Source organism: Prinia subflava, chromosome Z (genome assembly GCF_021018805.1).
Source record: "Prinia subflava isolate CZ2003 ecotype Zambia chromosome Z, Cam_Psub_1.2, whole genome shotgun sequence".
NCBI classification, from domain to species: Eukaryota; Metazoa; Chordata; class Aves; order Passeriformes; family Cisticolidae; genus Prinia; species Prinia subflava.
The window spans coordinates 72,395,141-72,413,204 of record NC_086283.1 but is presented as its reverse complement, the minus strand read 5'-3'; the positions used below and the strand labels follow the sequence as shown (position 1 = coordinate 72,413,204).

The 18,064-nt window shown below is 36.7% G+C and overlaps 1 protein-coding gene across 16 annotated transcripts in view; it reads right to left on the bottom strand.

Moving 5' to 3' along the window:
• The window catches only part of MPDZ (multiple PDZ domain crumbs cell polarity complex component), a 95,650-nt gene that overhangs the window by 22,452 nt on the left and 55,134 nt on the right, over positions 1 to 18,064 (bottom strand). For 3 of the 16 annotated variants that reach the window (XM_063423831.1, XM_063423834.1, XM_063423839.1), the window contains 10 exons: positions 16,763 to 16,804; positions 12,432 to 12,536; positions 11,539 to 11,631; positions 10,871 to 11,048; positions 8,645 to 8,755; positions 8,034 to 8,117; positions 5,413 to 5,511; positions 4,122 to 4,193; positions 1,198 to 1,360; positions 394 to 590 (listed from right to left, as the gene is read on the bottom strand). In XM_063423831.1, the coding sequence (XP_063279901.1) occupies positions 394 to 590; positions 1,198 to 1,360; positions 4,122 to 4,193; positions 5,413 to 5,511; positions 8,034 to 8,117; positions 8,645 to 8,755; positions 10,871 to 11,048; positions 11,539 to 11,631; positions 12,432 to 12,536; positions 16,763 to 16,804 (1,144 nt within the window). The remainder of the gene's footprint in view (positions 1 to 393; positions 591 to 1,197; positions 1,361 to 4,121; positions 4,194 to 5,412; positions 5,512 to 8,033; positions 8,118 to 8,644; positions 8,756 to 10,870; positions 11,049 to 11,538; positions 11,632 to 12,431; positions 12,537 to 16,762; positions 16,805 to 18,064) is intronic. The other 13 variants (XM_063423840.1, XM_063423843.1, XM_063423846.1 and 10 more) reach the window with 9 other exon arrangements.

Here is an 18,064-nt window from a genome sequence, read left to right as displayed (position 1 = left end):
CCCAATATGTAAACGGACTAAAACTTATAAAAGTGCGAAACCTCGTGACAGATCATCTATTTTGTGACCATTCTGGGGTCCATCTTGAGCCCTGGCCAGGCACTTGTACTGCCCAAGATGTATCCTTTAAGGCCTTTTAATAAATACCTACTTTATTCTCAGCTGTGTCTAGTCTCTCTTCTTGAGAAGGTCAGCCTTCTCAAGGCATCATTATAACCAGGAAAAAAATTGCTACACCTATTTGGCATACATAGAAGGAAAATCTGATAGCATAGTGATATGAACTTGGATAAATTTGGGATTTCAAGGTCCACTGGAAAACATGTATTTCAGCAAGAATCTGGTATTTTAAGTCAGTACATTTGGGCTTCAGTATAAATTGCAAGAACTCACCTCTAGCAACTCATCTGCAATCTGTAACCTGCCATCTTTTCCAGCTGCTCCATTTGGATCAATTCCCACTATAAAGACACTCATCCTGGATCGGTCTTTGTTACCAGCAAGACTAAGTCCCAGACCTGTCTTTCCTTTTTCCAGCTCAATCATGTGTAGCTCCCCTGGTAGATTTCCATAGCGCTGCATGATCTTTTCTAAATGTAAAAGTGTGGGTAGCAGATTTACATTAGAAAATTCCACAACAAGAGAGTCAAGATCAGTGCTCAGTGGGCAGTTTCTGACAGAAGAAGCCCAAAATGGATGACGAAATTTTCAGTGTAAACCACATCTTCTTTTAAATTAAGTCTTAGGTGATTTATAATACTATTTCTAGCTTCTTGTTTTCCTTATAACTTCAGAAAATATTATAAATTTTCTTAAAAAATAAATTCATATACAAAAGAAGTAATCTTCTCTCTAGTAACATTTTCAGGTAACAGATACTATCACATTGATCACTGCCAACAGTTACTGGAGTACACTGAAATTCTTCAAGTAGTCCTACATTAAATTTTGACGATGGAGGAAAAAAAAAGAGTGCAGTGCAATGAAGAAAAATAAATGAGTTTTATATTTTACTATGTTTATCTGACCATGCACAACTAAAACAGCAATCTTAGCACCCAAACCATGATGCACATGAAAAAGAAGCAGCTCAAACTAGAATTAGAAGAAACTAGTTAAACTAACCCCTACACCTGTGTCTTACACAGTGCAATTTTAGCACTGAGTATTTCAAACATTATCACAGGAAAAACTTACTCCAGCTGTAACCAAACTCATCCTCCTTCTCCACGTCTTCTGGGGCTCTGATAGAAGATGACTGTGGAACATCACAGCTCATTCCTGAAAATGCTGAAGGAGGGGGCAGAGGCAAGTTACAAAGTGAAGTCTTTTCTGGTTCTGTATCAGACTGACCAAATGCCTGTGGAGAATAAGAAAAATGAAGTGGCTAAGAAGATGTAGGCTCTCTGTAGGGCAAACTAGTATACAAAAATGTCAAAACAGCAATGACTATAGCTTCAAAGTTTCAATACCAAGCAGCTGAAACTCTAAATTAATAAGAGCACACAGAAAAGGAAGAGAGATCAAAGACAAAGAAACACCAGGCAGGGTAAAAAAAAAAATCACTCCAAAATGGATCTGGAAGCAAACAATTCACAGTAAAAGCCCAATTCAGTAAAGTTTTATGTGCCATTATATGTTTCAGAAAAAGATTTTTATGAAGACTCGAGTGGTTTTTTTTAATGCCAGATTTGTAAAAGACTTATAACCAATTTTCTTTTTAAAAGTCATCACATATAATTTCTTCCCATCATATACTTAGGAAGCTAAATATGAGGAAAGAGAAAGTAAACAAAAACCTGGGAACTTTCAAAAATACCTACAGGAAAATAAAGCAACTGGCATATTCACTGAAAGGACAGTTAAAAACCAAAATTAAACAGACAATAGCTGAAGCAATCCATAGTGACTGTGCCTTTTCAGTCTTATTTACTAGTTTCCTATAAGCTGCACAAAGAAGATCAAATAAAGGAGGATACAGGTTAAATCACAAGAGACAAATATTTTTGGTCTTGATGTGTTCTATTCGTATTCACAAAAAGTTAAGTGGTATAAATGCACAGCTACTGCAATATAATGGTTAAATGCCCAAATCCACAGCCTTGCAAGCTTCCATTCAAGACAGTTTCCTTGAGGAATACAGATTCTGATAAGGGATTTCATTATGTGAAATTTGTATAATTTTGCCTTGCTTAGATTAAACATGTAAGCAAGAAACTTCTCTCTGAATATAATCATTCTTTAGCTTATGTAGGCCCAAGAGACCTTGATACCTGGCAGATCAGCCACTGAATTAAACAACAAGAATTTTAAATGAAAACCAAGTATTTTTACAACACTCGTGTTTTCAGGTGTGTTGCCCTAGCTTCACAACCCTATTCTCTTAATTTCAATTCTCACTACCTCCATCAGCAAGTTTGAACATAGTATGTCAGATGGTGTCTCTAGGTGCCAAAATCACTCAGGTAATAATCTCTTCATGAGAGGCAACAGTGAAATGAATAACATACACCTCGGAAGACTTTATCAGCTTTCAAATTGAAGGTGTTGAGAAACCTAGGAAGTTACCAGTTTAGTTATGTTGAAATTTAAGAAATGTCCCATGTCTAAACAAAAATTACTTATCTTCACTCTGTAATTCCAAGGATATGAAGATACTGCAAATGTCCTATTCCAATTCTCTCATTCTGCTTCTGCTTGAAAAAGATTTTCCTTTCTTTTAGGAACTTGTTCTAGGAACTTAACTAAGAACTCACTATATGTCAAAAGTGTGGGAAGTGACACCCAAGCCAATAATTTCTTAAAAAATATAGATAAGTGTTACATGAATTTTTGTATCATTAGTCACATTGCACCATGCTTGAAACCTAAGACAATGTCATCCTCCTAAGATGATACCTAACATCCTTAAACTGAAGCAACAAAGTTCTAGCAAAGACATTGTCACCTACCAGAATTAGAGAAGAGTAGAAACACTACCTAGAGTAACATTAAAAGTCATTTTTCACAATCAAAAATTCATGTGTCCACAAAAAGAAAAGTGGTACTACATCTCCACATCAAGGAGGGGCAAACAGGAAAGACGTTCTAGAAATACTCTTTTTCAGAGTTCTTCCAAGAATTACGCTAAAGCTAAATAATATCCTGGATAAATGAAGAAATGCAGTGTTGTGGTGGGTTGATCCTGGCTGGAGACCAGGTGCCCACCAAAGCTGCTCTATCACCTTTTTCAGCTGGAAAAAAAGGGGGGAAAAAAACCCACAAGTCACACCACAGCCTCCCCAACTACCATTATCTTGCAACACAAATCCAATACAAGTGTAAGATCAAAGGAGATCAGCAAACCTTAGCTTTTATGTTTTAAAATCAAAATTAACATACTACTTTAGAGGTACTGTTTGTAAGCTAAAGCGTCCAAGAACAGCAAAATTCAAAGAACACATGAGCAAAAAAATGAACAATATATTGGTGTAAAGAACCTCTGGAAGATTTGTAAGGTGTGGATGTAGGGCTACATCCTGACAGATTTGCACTTATTAACTGCAGCCACTATAATATGACTGACAAAAAAATGCATCTTTTTGTACCATTGCAAATGCGTAATAACATAACATAATCTGAACATTTCTGAGGTTTAAGGAAATGCTGAAATGAAAGTGAAAGCAAGTCTCCTTTGTAGGAGGGTAAAAACTGTGCTACAGTGCCATTTGTGGGGAGGGCAACATGTTCTGCCTGCAGAACTCAGCCTGACACATTTGCACAGCCAGAAGTAGAAGCTAGTCCCCACAGTTTACATACACATAAGACTTTTGCTCCCTGAATCGGGCAATGCACAAAAAACTTAAAAGGCTTTAATTCATGAAATACTTTCAGTGTGCTACACCACAGTATTTCATTTTAAACGCAAAGCACCCAACAGTTGCTGAACCCATTTGGCTACCAGGGTCACTCTGATCACAGCCAGGCAAATACTGAAAATGGCAGCAAGTCTGGAAGTTGAAAAAAATGAAGGCACAGGCAGAAGAAGAAGCACTCCAGAAGTACTCCAGAAGTTATCACAGGCCATGTACAAATATACAGCACACATACAGTAGCACCAGCTGACCAGAATTAAGACAAACCTTGAATGGTGTGGGAGCAAAAGGGTTAGTTGGGGAACAACGGAAGGTAACCCTAATTGGATTCGATACCTCCTACAGTAACAGAAAACAGCAATCCACATGTTATAGCACCTTTGGCAAGACACAGTATTATTAACCAGTAACTCATTTTCAGTTATGGATTCATTTTACTAACTGCAGCAACTTTATTAACTTGATTTATAAATGGACAAAAGTATTCAAGGGGTTACTAGGGACCCTGATTCATCAAAGTTTCTCACTATACATGAAACTGAGATCAGAAAAGGAGAGAGATGACAAAAGGCCATTCTTATATCAATGGTAAGAAAGGAATTATATATAAACTACAGGATCATCAGGTTTTCTTTAAAAATGCATGCAATGCTTTTCATAAATCATTTCGAAAATACAGAAAAAGTAAGTCATCATTTATGTTACATGTCTACTCCTTTTCCTCAGAACTGTAACAAACACAAAAAGTGATTTCGAAACACACATGCAATTATACACCATACCACATATCATATCATAAGTGTTTGTTGCACATTCAGTATTTTTGACACCATGGGAAACATACAAAGGGCACAATCACTTCTAAGATGTAAAACCAGATAGAAATTATTTTATTAAATCAAAAATGCATGCATATTAGGATTAAGGGTTTTTTATTAGAGGTTAACGCTATTCCCATTGTGAACAACATGCAGAAAGCAAGCACTAGCCACAGGAAAAAAAAAAAAAAAAAAAAAAGGTCTAACTTTTTTTATATTTCCAAAGACGTCAGCATCCTATTCATGATGCGTTAAAAGAATTTTCAAGAAGCAGAGGGAAAATATTTTCATGAAGTATCATTAAAAAAAAAGCTGCCAGTTTGGTTTTTTAATGCCAAAATAAAAGAGAGGTATCAAAGCTGGAAAGTCATAACCACAAAACACCAAAAAGAAGTACATAGCAGTAAAATACCTTACACTGAGAATTACATTTAGTCAGTATTTTAACATATACCTCAGAGACTGACCTTATAACTGAAAACCTACTCCTTTAGAAGCTCTGAATAGATCAGACTTAGTGGTTATGATTAATGGAGCTGGCCATTTTTAACTTCTCCATAACTTTTCTATGTATATGCATGTCTGTGTCTTTTAAATTCACTACATAGAGTTCTCATGCTCACCAGCATAGCACATAACCCAAACTGGTATCAAAGAATTTAAACGCAGAGACACAGCAATGAGAAAGAAGCACACGTAGGATGTTTGGTGAGTGAAAAGACAGTGTATCATCATCCAACCTTAGCAGTGTTGAACTGAGAATCAGCAAATGGGTTAGTGCTGCTGAAGACAGCTGGCCTACTGAAAACACTGTTCTGCGGGAAAGGCAGGGAAGGGTTCTAAAAGGAAAGCATAATAGAAAATAAGCAAAAAAAGTTTTAAACGAACCCTTTTCGCTCATGAAACATATTCACTTAGTTGTTGGGCTAAGCAAACAAGGTCCACATTCTACACTTGCAACAGATATATGTGAAATTGGGTAAAACTGTATTTGCTCTGTGTTTCTGATGCTCTGTCAGCAGAGAGGAAAAGCACCAATCCTGTTCTGTATCACAAAGTACATCTGATGCAGAATTATGCAGCATTTACGTGCTTTGCTATTCTTACAATTTTTTTCCAAACATCTCAGCATATGGGACACTCTTACCCATTAATTAAATGAAAAAAGTGTGGATTTCTAGGTTAGGATGAACACAGATATCTGTAATAATGCGGTAGGATTAGTTTTGTTTTGAAAACCAGAAATCCCCATAATGTGATTTAACTTCTGTGGTAATACACTCACTGTTTATTTTGTAAAAGTGAAGGCTTAGTAACATTAGGCATCTCTAAGTAGATTTCATATCTAATAATAATGCTTACTTCTGTTTTACAGAACATTTTGTATGTATATGCATGTGTAACTGCCTGAATTCATGGTTTATTGAAACTAAATACTCTGGTCTTCCTCTGAAGCAAGGAATTATCATTTAACAGAAAGAGTTGACACATCTAGACCAAAAGGATATAATTCGATAATTTCTATTCTTTATGCAATTTTTGTACTGTATTCTACTCTGAGATCAGAATCTACTTAATAAGGAGGAAAAAGCTCTGATTTCAAAAAATATGTTGGAAATACACTGTGTATACTCAGAAGTAATTTCTACACTGGGTGTATCCATCTGGTAACTACCTGTAAGTCTTAGGGAAGTAAGTTTAACACTGCTGGAAAATAGTATGGAAGGGAATGTGAAAACCTTCCAGGAGCATTTATATAAAGAGTAACTTAATCCAAAGGTATGGTGCTGTTTAAAAAATTTCTTAAAGCATTTTTTTTTAATGCTCCTGAAAGTAGTAAACACATTCCTAAATGTTTATTTTCAATACCATGTTGCAAAAAAGTAATTCCATTTGGTAAGACAACAAATGTCTTGGCTCTATTGTATCTTCAGCAGTGACAAAGTAGTGCCATGAATTTCTTGCCAAGATTTCTTCACTGTGAAGCCAGTCAAAGTCAACAGGCTATTTCCCTAGAGTACAAGATGATTTTCTGCATATATGATTCATATTTGATTTTGAATATTATAAAGAAAGGTTTGTGAAAAGTAAATTGTTACCGTAATCATCATATTACACTTTAACAATTACATATCACCTTCATAGAATTTTAAAATGTATCTTGTTGAAATTTTAGGCAATTAAAATAAGCATCACAAACACTTCATATATCAACAGCAAAACCCTAGTAAAACAGGAAACGAAAGTTCAGCTACAGTCATTCAAAACCTTGCCTTTTTTGTTTTGTCATGATGGCACGGCTCCTAAAATACTAGCCCTAATACTAATCCATGCAACAGTATTGTATTAATATGGACTGACTACTATGATACAACATGGAGCATTTGAATTTGCCTGATCAGTTCAGTTTAGCATACTTTTTCCGCAGTCTAGGACAAAAGCAAATGCTAAAATAAAAGGAGTTCTCTCTTTAACTGTCTCTTAACATTTAAATCAAAGCCTAAAGTAACAGGAATTTTTCTTTCTGTTTTTTTCCTTTTTTCAGCTAACTTCCATTCAGAATTTTATCAATGTGTCCAAGATGCTAAGTTATCAGCAACTTGCTAGCATTTCATACAGCATGATGCTGTAACACTACTACGGGACCACAATCAGTGATACATTGTTTCTTACTCAGAAATACACAGAGTGGTATTAGTAGGAAACACACACTCAATGAGTAACTCCTTATTACCTAAACTATCACTATCTTTTCATAAGCCAGTCTCATTATTCCAGCTGTTCTGGAGTACACACAAGCTCTCTTTTAACTACTAAACCTGCATTACAAAATAAAAGGAAGAAATGGACTCATTAGCTACATGTCACTTAAAGCTGACTACTTGGTTAAATACATAGTGGTACCATAACAATTATAGCTCATGTGGGCAGGCAGCTTGCTACTTGAGTGACTGGACATGAATGAAAGCAGGAAATTACTTTAAAAGATACTACTAAGTACAAATGCAAGTTTCAAAAGATGAAAATAATAAACAATGCCATTCATGAAGATCACAACATAAGGTATGGGTACAGGAAGAGCATTTGCAATGTTTCTGCTTACAGAGAAACAAGAGTTTGTTAGTACAGTCAAGAAATAACAAGCTTAATTTGAAAATAGAGAATAAAGAACTACAATCAAAAATAGCAAAGGAGCATTCTCTGAACAAAAGTAATGATAAAATAATGGCATCATTTCCATCCCAAATGGGCCTAAATATTCAGTAGTGGAAACTCTGTTCACAGCAAATGCAAAAGCGTTACTTTAGTTGTTTGAGTGTCAATAATCAACATTCAATAAAGCTTTTTCATGCAACTTTACCTTAGATGACTGACGATAAAATGGGTTAGTAGTTTTCTGCCCACAGGGAGCAGAAGCTGAAGAAGGGCTATAAAGAGACTCTGGCTGGGAAACAAGAGTTATGAGACAGCTAGTAAATAAACATGCAGCTTACACAGACTCTACAACGAGGAAGTTTAGTTTCTAGTGATGCAAGCAACTGATATTAAAGCTCAGTAGCTTTTGTCTGCAATGTCCATGCAGCTTAGTGACGGAAAACTTCCGTGTACTTCTAGGTCCTTTCATTAACGTCCACAGAATTTTTTAACAGGTGCTGTATTTCTGCATGCGCTCCTCAGACACGCTGTCAATCTCTAACAGATGGTTTTAGTTAGACTCCTACTCTGCCCCCCAACAAATTATCTTTCTTGAGGCTTTTCAAAATAGTTTGAGGACGGCGTGCTGGAGGGTATTTCCAAATCCAAATCGATTTCATTCTAAATGGAAATAATACTTAAATCAAATCTTTGTTCCTAAAATAGTTGAGATGGCACTTTCAGGATTAAATATCCCATTCCCAAATACCACCATCTTGAACATTTGCTTCAACTACTACTATGTATTACATCTCTTTTCACATTCTTTATGCTTACCCTTGGTCTGCTTATAATGCTCTGTACCATAAAGACTACAGGATTGCCTGCCTTCCGTATGGCTTCCACAGCTTGTTCGTGGCTGGCATCTCTGAGGTCAATTCCATCCACCTGTAATTGGAAGGCCTCATCTTAACATTGCAAAAAGCTACAAAAGTCATGAGTCAGTTCAGAGTTTTGGTTAGGAAACTTTGACTAAAACCTAAGTTCAAATCTCTGTTTCTAGTGGACCTTTCTACTGACTTGAACTGAGGTCCCTCAAACACAAGGTTTGATATTTCCAAGAGCCCTGATAGGACATTAAATAAATATTCTCTTATTCCTCTGTTTTAAGAACAGATTTTTCAACATTTTAGATCAGACTCTGTAAGTTTTCCCACTAGCAATGTAATAGAAGAGATGTGATAATCCAAAAAAAGTAGGAGTGTTTACCAAATACTGCTTCCCATAAATCCCAACTCAAGAAAAAACTGTTACTGAGGACTTAATGAGATTTACAAACTGAAACTTGTTAGGTGCTGGAGAGTCTTTTGTGATGGGGTATTACACCACTACAGTGTACTTTTTTATTCTTTTTCTTTTTTTTTTTTCTAAAACAAGATAGGCTCAATTTTAGATATTTTCTTCACAAGTTAAATTTTTAGGTCAGAGCTGAAAACCTTTCTGTCTTCTGGAAGAATGCATTTACACAGAATGGCTAAGGACAAATTTGTGCCTGGTTGTTTTTTTTTTCTGTCTGTATATGCACGGGTTTGGAAAACAATTTGTCCTGTTATCTAGGTAGGAGCAATGTTAAGGTGAGGTTAGCATCAGTAAAGTACTGTCACAATGGCCACAATAAAAGTTAGAAGCTAACACAGAAAGCTTATTTGTTAGTGGCAATTCCAGCACACAAACTTATATGATGAGGATTAACTATAACTTTTTAATTGCCTAGCTCTACCTCAATCCTAATCATCCAGTGCAAATAAGAGAGCCCAAAAACAAACTGAGAGAAATCCTAAAACTATGAGGAACAGAGAAAGAACAATAACACCCTCCAACAGCCCATGTCTGGAAAACTGTATGAACTACAGAGAAGGAAGTTACATATGCCACAACTTGAGAAACTGAAACCCTCCATTCAGAAACAGTCACATTAACACAACATTTTGATTCCACTCACCCATTCCAGTTTCTGCAAGCATCACTGCCAGAGACAACTGCACTCATAAAAATCCAGTTTTTCAGGTGGAATGAATGTTTTTAACTTTGTGGCTTTCAAGCAAAATTCTACCTCCCTACTTCTTATACACTACAAACTGTTCCATCCTGTTATAGAAAGTTCTGCCTATACTAAGATAGTATTTCAAGATCCTCAATCTTGCGCAAACAGCAAACTGCAATTTCAGGACCACCATGTAAGTCAAGCCCAGTCTGAGCCAGAATCACCAACTTCATCACTCTTCTTGTTGTGCTTCTTACTGACAGATAGTCAGCTAAGGACATCCAGCAGGTATAAATTGAGGCAGTTCCTATTAGCCTGACTCTGCAGACAGGGCAGTGTCTCACACTGATAGTCGTGCTCGGAAAGATCTATTGCCTTCAGTATGTTTACTCTTCAATATCTTTAAGTAAGAAAGCAGAAGTGGCTGCATGAGCACCGGACTAGCTAAGTAGAAGAGATATGAAGATAAATCCCACTCTGCAATACCGCTAGCTACATTACACTCAGGCACAGGCAAAATGTACTTGATGTCTCAAGTATCAAACAGATTTCTTCACATCAGGAGAAAAAAAAAAAAAAAAGCCTTTCTTAACTCCTGCACAAGACTCATAAGAATTATGTGCATCAATAAAGATTTAAGAGGAAATAATCTTGGCATTCATTTGCATGGTTTGTACTGGCTACTTCTGTTGCTACCCAGTAAGCAAACATGAAAAATCTTTTAATTTCACCAAACTTAAGGTTTATCCTACACATTCTGGTTTTAAAATAGGCAGGTCAAACTACTGGCTTTGTAGACCCCTGCCCACACAATCAGTCATCTGTTTCAAGTTGGATATTCAGCTTAAAACAGGCAGCTGTATGCACACAAACATCAGCAGATGGTACTACAGTCTGTGTGGCTCAAGTGGTAACAGCTGTAGCAATTGCAAACCTGTCAGCCCATCACCCATCACACATCCATCTCAGTGTTTCCTGAGATGCTGGAGGAATTGCAGCAAAAGGCATTCAGATGGTACCTCCACAATCCGATCTCCAGTTTTCAGTGTTCCATTTTTGCCAGCTGGGCTGTCTTCCAGGATATGTTTGATAAAGATTCCTCTCATGACTTCTCCATTACTGAGGCGGCTTCCCATCCCTCGCCCACCAACAATGCTGATCCCCAATGACTTGCTAGGCTCTCTCCAGAGTTCAACCCTTTTGTGACAAATAAAAGAACCAAACTAAATTAAAATCTGTTGTGATTATGAAAAACCTGCACACTGAAAACACCTGGATTTCCACAATTATTTTATAAAATTCTGAAATAACTCTTTCCTACAAAGTTTTGTCTCTCAGTGGAATTATCTACTGGATTGGTGAGAAATTTTGTGATTGAATCTAGTACCGATCACTAAATCAATTTGTTGTGGGTTCTAATAGAAACTTTGACTCTTTCTCTTCGTCTTTTTTGACTTGATCCCTGAGACTCAGCCTGGAATAAGTAAAGATAAATTACTATATCAAGACACTGCAAGACTGCAGGGATTTGGCCCAATGTCAGTAAAAGTCAACTGTTAATCACTCCTGCAATTCACAACATATGTAAGTGTAGCAATTCAGTTTGGTTTTGCCCTTCTTAAAATATGTTTCAAAATTTTTGAGTTTCAGACGACATTTTATAATGTGCAACTAGATCTGCACTTACTTTCTGGGCTGGTTCCAGTTACTGAAAGCTGCATTTTGAAGTTCACTTTCTTCTCCCTCCCCCTCTTCACGTTCTGGCAGCTCTGGAAGTTCCCTGATGATAAACAGGAACATGCAATTTATTTCTTAAAAATTCACATAATAACTAGATTTTTCTGAAAATTTTCATATATTGAGTCACCCCGGCAGTATCAGAATTTGTACACCAGATTCACGTAAGGAACTTCTTTTTCTGATGTCTTTTAGACTACATATTGTGTTCAGGGATCCCCTGTCCACATTTTATCTGCAAGTGGCTTATCTGAAATTTCTATAAACAACACAGAATAAAAGATTGCAATTTGGAACTAGAACCAAATCAAAGCTAAAGGTAATTTATTGCTTTCAAATGAAGGAAATTACAACAGCAGCACTCAACTAAAGTTACTGCTTTTGGACATGAATTGCAAAAAACCAATTATTAATCACCTTGAAATTTTGGATTGTTAACTGCAATGAATTTTTGAAACTCAAGACAAAGAATGGCACAACTTATTCTTTCCAGTTATGTTCTGGAAAGACCATCAATACCAAAGTCTTATGTTGGAAGCACTTCAGTATTTGTGGCAATCCATAAATCCAATTGCATGAATTTAAGAGGAATTTAGGATGAGAAGGAACTCAATCTCCTTTTTGGACATACCAAGCAGCCTTGTAAAATGCTTAAAAATTTGGCAGTCAAAGGAAAGACTCTATTTTTAACAGCTTTTTATTGTAGTGGCTGCTGGTCTGAAAAAAATAATCCATCTTTGATCTCTTCTTAAATAAAACTTATCTTCCTAAAATGTGCAAGGTGTATGGAAAGAGCTACATTTGAGAGCTATTTGGGAGAAAGCTGTAAGCCTTTTGACTCACCTGACAATATGTGAAGGAAAAAGTTCAAGTGGCAAAGCTCCCTCTGTCTGCTGTCCCAAACTGGCCCTGTACTCGTCTAAATTTTCTGCTGGCACATACGTAATACTGCAATAAAATGGGATATGATTAAACTAGTATAAGGAGTGCCAGTCCTCATTTTAGTGGGTGTGAGATATGGATATGAAGAAGCCACTCAAGACTACTTTGTTGACTTTAAAGCCAAAGTGCTGGTGTGTTGGGAGTAAGCACTTATACAAATCCTGTGCAATTTTACAACAAGTACGTATTTATAGTCAAATAAAGTAGCTAAAGAGCACATAGCTTTTTGTAATTAAAGTAAATGGTACTTGAACAGTCACAGAAAAGTAACAAGAGACAATCCAGCTTCATTCAAAACATGGATTTCTCATGCAAAGACAAACAATGAAGGATCTGTGAGGTTTGAGGCACCATTATCACGCTCACTGACTGCTGAAAATGTTTCTGAAAGTTGGCCTGTAGGAGGTTTTGTGCTCTTGTGGGTGGTTTTGTCTTTATTTTACATTTCTACACTTTTAGGGAATACTTTGTGGGTTTGGACATAAAAATGTGTTACAGCACACCACCTATGCCACAGGGACCAATTCCCTGCTCAACTCCTTCCTCTTCATGTACTTCCCACTAGTTTAGAACAGTCAGACAGTTGTGTTTCATCAGCCGAATGATGTGCAGACTCCACCTGATGTTTGAATGCCAGAAACAGAAATGGCCCAATAGACTGGGGAGAGTGAAACAAAGAGGGGAAAAAAGATTAAGGTCTGAAGAATATTTCTTGAAAAGCTTCCATCTGGGAGGCCAAAGGATCCCACAGTATATACCCATGATATAAACAGAGCTACACAGATAGCTCTCCTTTAACTATGCTTTGTCTTCTCAAAAATCTACAGCTTAGTTATCAGACTCAAGTATACCAAGAAGTAAGACTAATGGAAAAAGGGTAGAAAAAAAGTCTGTCTTGCTATACACCACATTGTTAAAAGAAAAAAAAAAATCTCCCCATGGAAGAGACAGGGCTAAATAAAAAACAAAAGGTCTTGAACAGTTCACAAGAACATGTAAGCTGCTGGGAAGTGACCCTCTCAAGTCTGAGGCTTTCACATGGAGCCATCTCCTGTCCATCATTCCTGACTGATATCCTCTTGGCCACATCCTGATTGCCACTGATTCCCCCTCTCAGTAGTCTTCTGCTGAATACATCATGCGTCAGAAGGAATGCAAATAAACTTTTATACAACTAATGCTATCAGTCTAAAACACTCTACTAAAAATTATTGTAAGGACCACCTTACTTGTCCATCTGTGTATGTGTCCAAGCATGTTCCCTACCTCCTCTCACATCTACCATATCTAGGAAAGTGCAAAAAGAATCAGTATGAAGGTATCTAGGGTGCTGAACAGAAGGAATTTCCTAGTTCTTCTATGGAAATTTCTATATCTAGATTCATATCCATTCTAAAATCTTACTATTATCACCAGCTTTACCTCTTCCTTAAATCTCCTTGTTCTGCATTGGCCTTTTTTCAAACCTGTAAGTGTTACTCCACTTGACACAACATGTTTTCCTTTTGGAGTGCTGAGGAGTTAACACACACTTGGAAACAAACTTTCAGCACAACCTCAGTCACTAACCCTTTTCTGCCTTGCCTGAGGGCATTCTAGCACTGGGAAATGCTGAAGACATGCAGCAGCTATTCTGTGAAGACCCAGCAGTGAAACAGAAAAAAACAAGACAGAAAAGAATTTTGGAGTATAATGACTACTATTTTTCAGCCATCTCCCACTCTAAGTGTGTTGAGCTACAGCAAAGTACTAGTATTATGCTCACAAAACTCTCATGGGTCAAATGCTGATGCAGCAGTTTCACCCAACAGGCCCACAGGAATACCTTGCCTCTACAAAACCTGTAAGACCTGCAAGTTACATTTGAATGTAAGAAAATGTAACATTCATTCAGTTATATTCATTACTTATAAAAATAAGTAGAAAATAATGTAGTTTTCCCTTGGCAGAAAAATATGATAAAGAAAACAGAACTTCTTTAGAAGGCCTGGACAATCTCCTTTATGCTAAACTGAAGCTGGAAGCTATGGTTCAAAGTGTGGAAAGGAGAATGGCACACTCAAACAAAAGAAATAGGTTATCCCAGATTCAGCCTGAATGTATATAGCAGAGTGTGACTTCTGATAGTACAGTGTCCAGTATATATCAACTCTTGTCCAGTCATTTTCTGCAAGCAGTACAAGGCAAATAATTATGCAGAGCACCAAGGTCCAAGGTAGTTGTAGTCCTTATCTTATACATGAGCACTAGAGATCAGCTGATCTTTAGGGGGGAAGCAAACCATATCCACTCCAACTTCTGGGATACCCTACTGTGTTTTGTTATACAATTAAATAACTGACATTGTGCTGAATCATTAAAAAGGCATGACTTAAAGGATACTTTCAAAGAGTATGCTACTTAGGAATCTCTCCAAAAAGCTGCCTTAGCTTCCCTTTCTGTGTCCAGCACCAGAAGTATAAAGAAAAAAGGTCTGCTTTACCATTAAAAAAATGCATCTAAAACAGAGCAACTGAATTACCTAATTGATTTCCACAGATGGAATAAAATTTAGATAATCTCACTGGGAGTTACATTTTAGCTCTTTGGAAAAATACATTATTTCTACTGTAGTGCTTAATTACAGCCCTAATAGCCTAATTTGAAGCACTCAGAGGAACATTCAGTATGTTTTTAACCGTTCTTATCTACATGTTCATTCTTATCTAGGTTTCTGTAATGCTTCAGCTGTTTCACAAATATCAACCAGGCCACTTGCAAAGAAACAACATACAAAAGAAATCCTACATGGATCAAATATATGAAAAGTTGTATTTTGCGTGGAGTTCACCTTTGTACCTTGCTCATGATTTCCAAAGTCCAGTTAACTGCAAAGGTTTCCCTAACTGCTCTTATTACCTGTGTTATTGATGTGACTGCCCTCCTGTTATCTGTTCTGCATGTTATTATTGAAAGGAAAGAGTATTTTCCCTGTTGAGTGCCCACAGACAGACACCTCACAGTTATCAAATCCATCACTTGCTGGATTGCTGCTGGAGATCACTTGGAGATCCAAGTGAGGGCTGAAGACACTGAGCATCATCCTAAACAGTGCAGCCTGTGGCTGGGATGAATGATGAGGGACACAGAACAAGGAGTGTTTTTGGCTCCTCTGACCAACTCTGTTGAACTTTGTGCTGTAAAGCAGAAATAAAACCCCACCAAGGCACCTGAACAGTTCATCTGCAAAACAGACTGGTAATTGTCTTAATAAAGCTACAGAGAAGACAGTAAGAGAAACAAGGGCCAGAAAACAGACATAAAGACAGACAAAACAAAATAAATAAATGACCGCTCCACTTCTGTGTCAAATTTCTTTGCTGCAAGAGAAATTAAAGTTCAGCAATTTCCAAGGAAAGTATATGCATGGTTTAACCATCTTTCTCTCTTTTGCAGCTGTATAGCTTGAAAGAAAAGTGTTCTGGCTTTCTTTCTTGCAAGCTATCACCACATCTCCTACCCCCAGAGATATGCACTAGCAACTAAGCAGTGAAAGTGGAAACACCAATGGTTGTACATATGAAAATATCTTGAAAATACAACACTGCATGCAGTACAGAGGAACATTTATCGCATGCTTGATTGAACAGCCACACAAAACCTTGAAATATCAACAAATAAATTACAAAGTATGGAAAATGCTTAGGACAAATAAATGTAATTAACACTTAAGGTTCAATTTGAACCCTTGCATACATGGAGGAAGTAAAATGTAAGTGCCACAGAAAACATGACACTGAGATTAATCCAGATATCAGTACATTGTACTCAAGCCAATTCTAGAAGTGAACCTTGTACACATACACACAACATTCACACGTGCTCTGCGCACATCTCAGGTGGCTGTCATAGATGAAATTTTAAAATATTAGCAATAATTTTTTAGAACACAGGTATTTTCATTCAAGACTTAGAAACTGTGCTCCAATCTTCAAGTTTAAGCCATATATAAATATCTAATACAATTATACACGCACAGTTTTATCTTTTTTAATTTAAATATATATATATATATACACACATGTGCAGCCACATGTGCATGCACACACAAACATACATGAAAAGAAAGAGAATATGTACCTATATCTGGATATATCCCTGACATTACTATTGATGCCATAAAAGAATGGAATGATTTTACAGACAAGTTGCAACACAGAGCCATAATGAATTTCTGAATTGCCAATACTCACACATAACAGAGGGCCTGATCATCAGCAGGTGCTGGAGAAGATCTAGAATGTGAAGCATATGATGCAGCATCTTTTTACAATGGTGTTAATTAATATCAATGTCTCATGCTGAATGCAAGAGGCATACTTATGTATGTAGAAGTGTGAGCTGTTTTTTTTAATTCCTTTTCTTTTTTTTGTCCTCTTCTACCTCCACTTTATCTACATTTAACCCAGAAAACATCTGCTCTTTATTATTGTCTATAGCAGTGATTAAGAGGCATAGAAAATGGAATTACAATCTCTCTTATTGCTTGATCAGGAATTCATCCCTTAGTTTAGTCAGGTGAATTGTAATTCGCCTTATAATTATTTGACAGATGTTACAAGCAGCTGCTGCTGAGCACAAAACACTGGTTTTATTACGTAAATATAAGAGCTCCTGGCAAGGTAGAGTGAGAGGTGAAACAGAATTCATTCAGTAAGGCCACACATCTGGTTTTCTACACACAGAGAACAAAAAATTAAATACACAATTCTGAAACTCAGACTGCTGGTTCTTGAACTATTCAAAATCAATTCTCCTTTAACAGAATTAAAGAATGCCTTTCCATGGCCAGTAAAAATGGCTTTGTGTTTTCTCTGCAAATACTATTTGCTGCTGTTTGAAATAAAGCTTTGGAAGCAAAATACTTCTGCTTAATCACTTTTTGGGGACACCCTGCTACCCAAAAAAAGCTCAGTCTAAAAGTTAAGGGGTACATTTTGCAGTCAGGACTAAGAAGAATGATATCTAGACGGTCATATCTGAGTGCTAGCATACTCTTTGTTTTCCAAGGAAGACGTCAAGGAGATTCAACTTAGATTTTTGAAATGATGACCCTTAAATCAAAAATGCTGCAAGGTGATGTGCCACATGTGCCACATTAGCTCTGAATTGACAAATATGGGAGGGGAACAGGGTATCCTTCTCAGCAAACAGGATGAACTATCTTAACATGAAGCTCCTCATCTCCAAATTTCAGATTTGGGGTGTTACCTACATGTTTGTATCACAATATCTTTCTGGGATCCTGTACTGCTCCTTTAAGTTAAAAATTAAAGAAAAGTTTGATTATGCTGAATAGTTTTACATAAATACAAAACAAAAGACAAAAATCTTGAGTAAGAATATGAATACCAACTGCCCTTTTTCCGCAATATCTTTCAGAACTGGGATGCATTTTTGTCTGGAAAATCTGAATATCCACATCTAAGGCAAAATTTTAGTATATCAAATATATCTGCAATAGAACAACACTACAAAACAAAACTTGTAGTCAC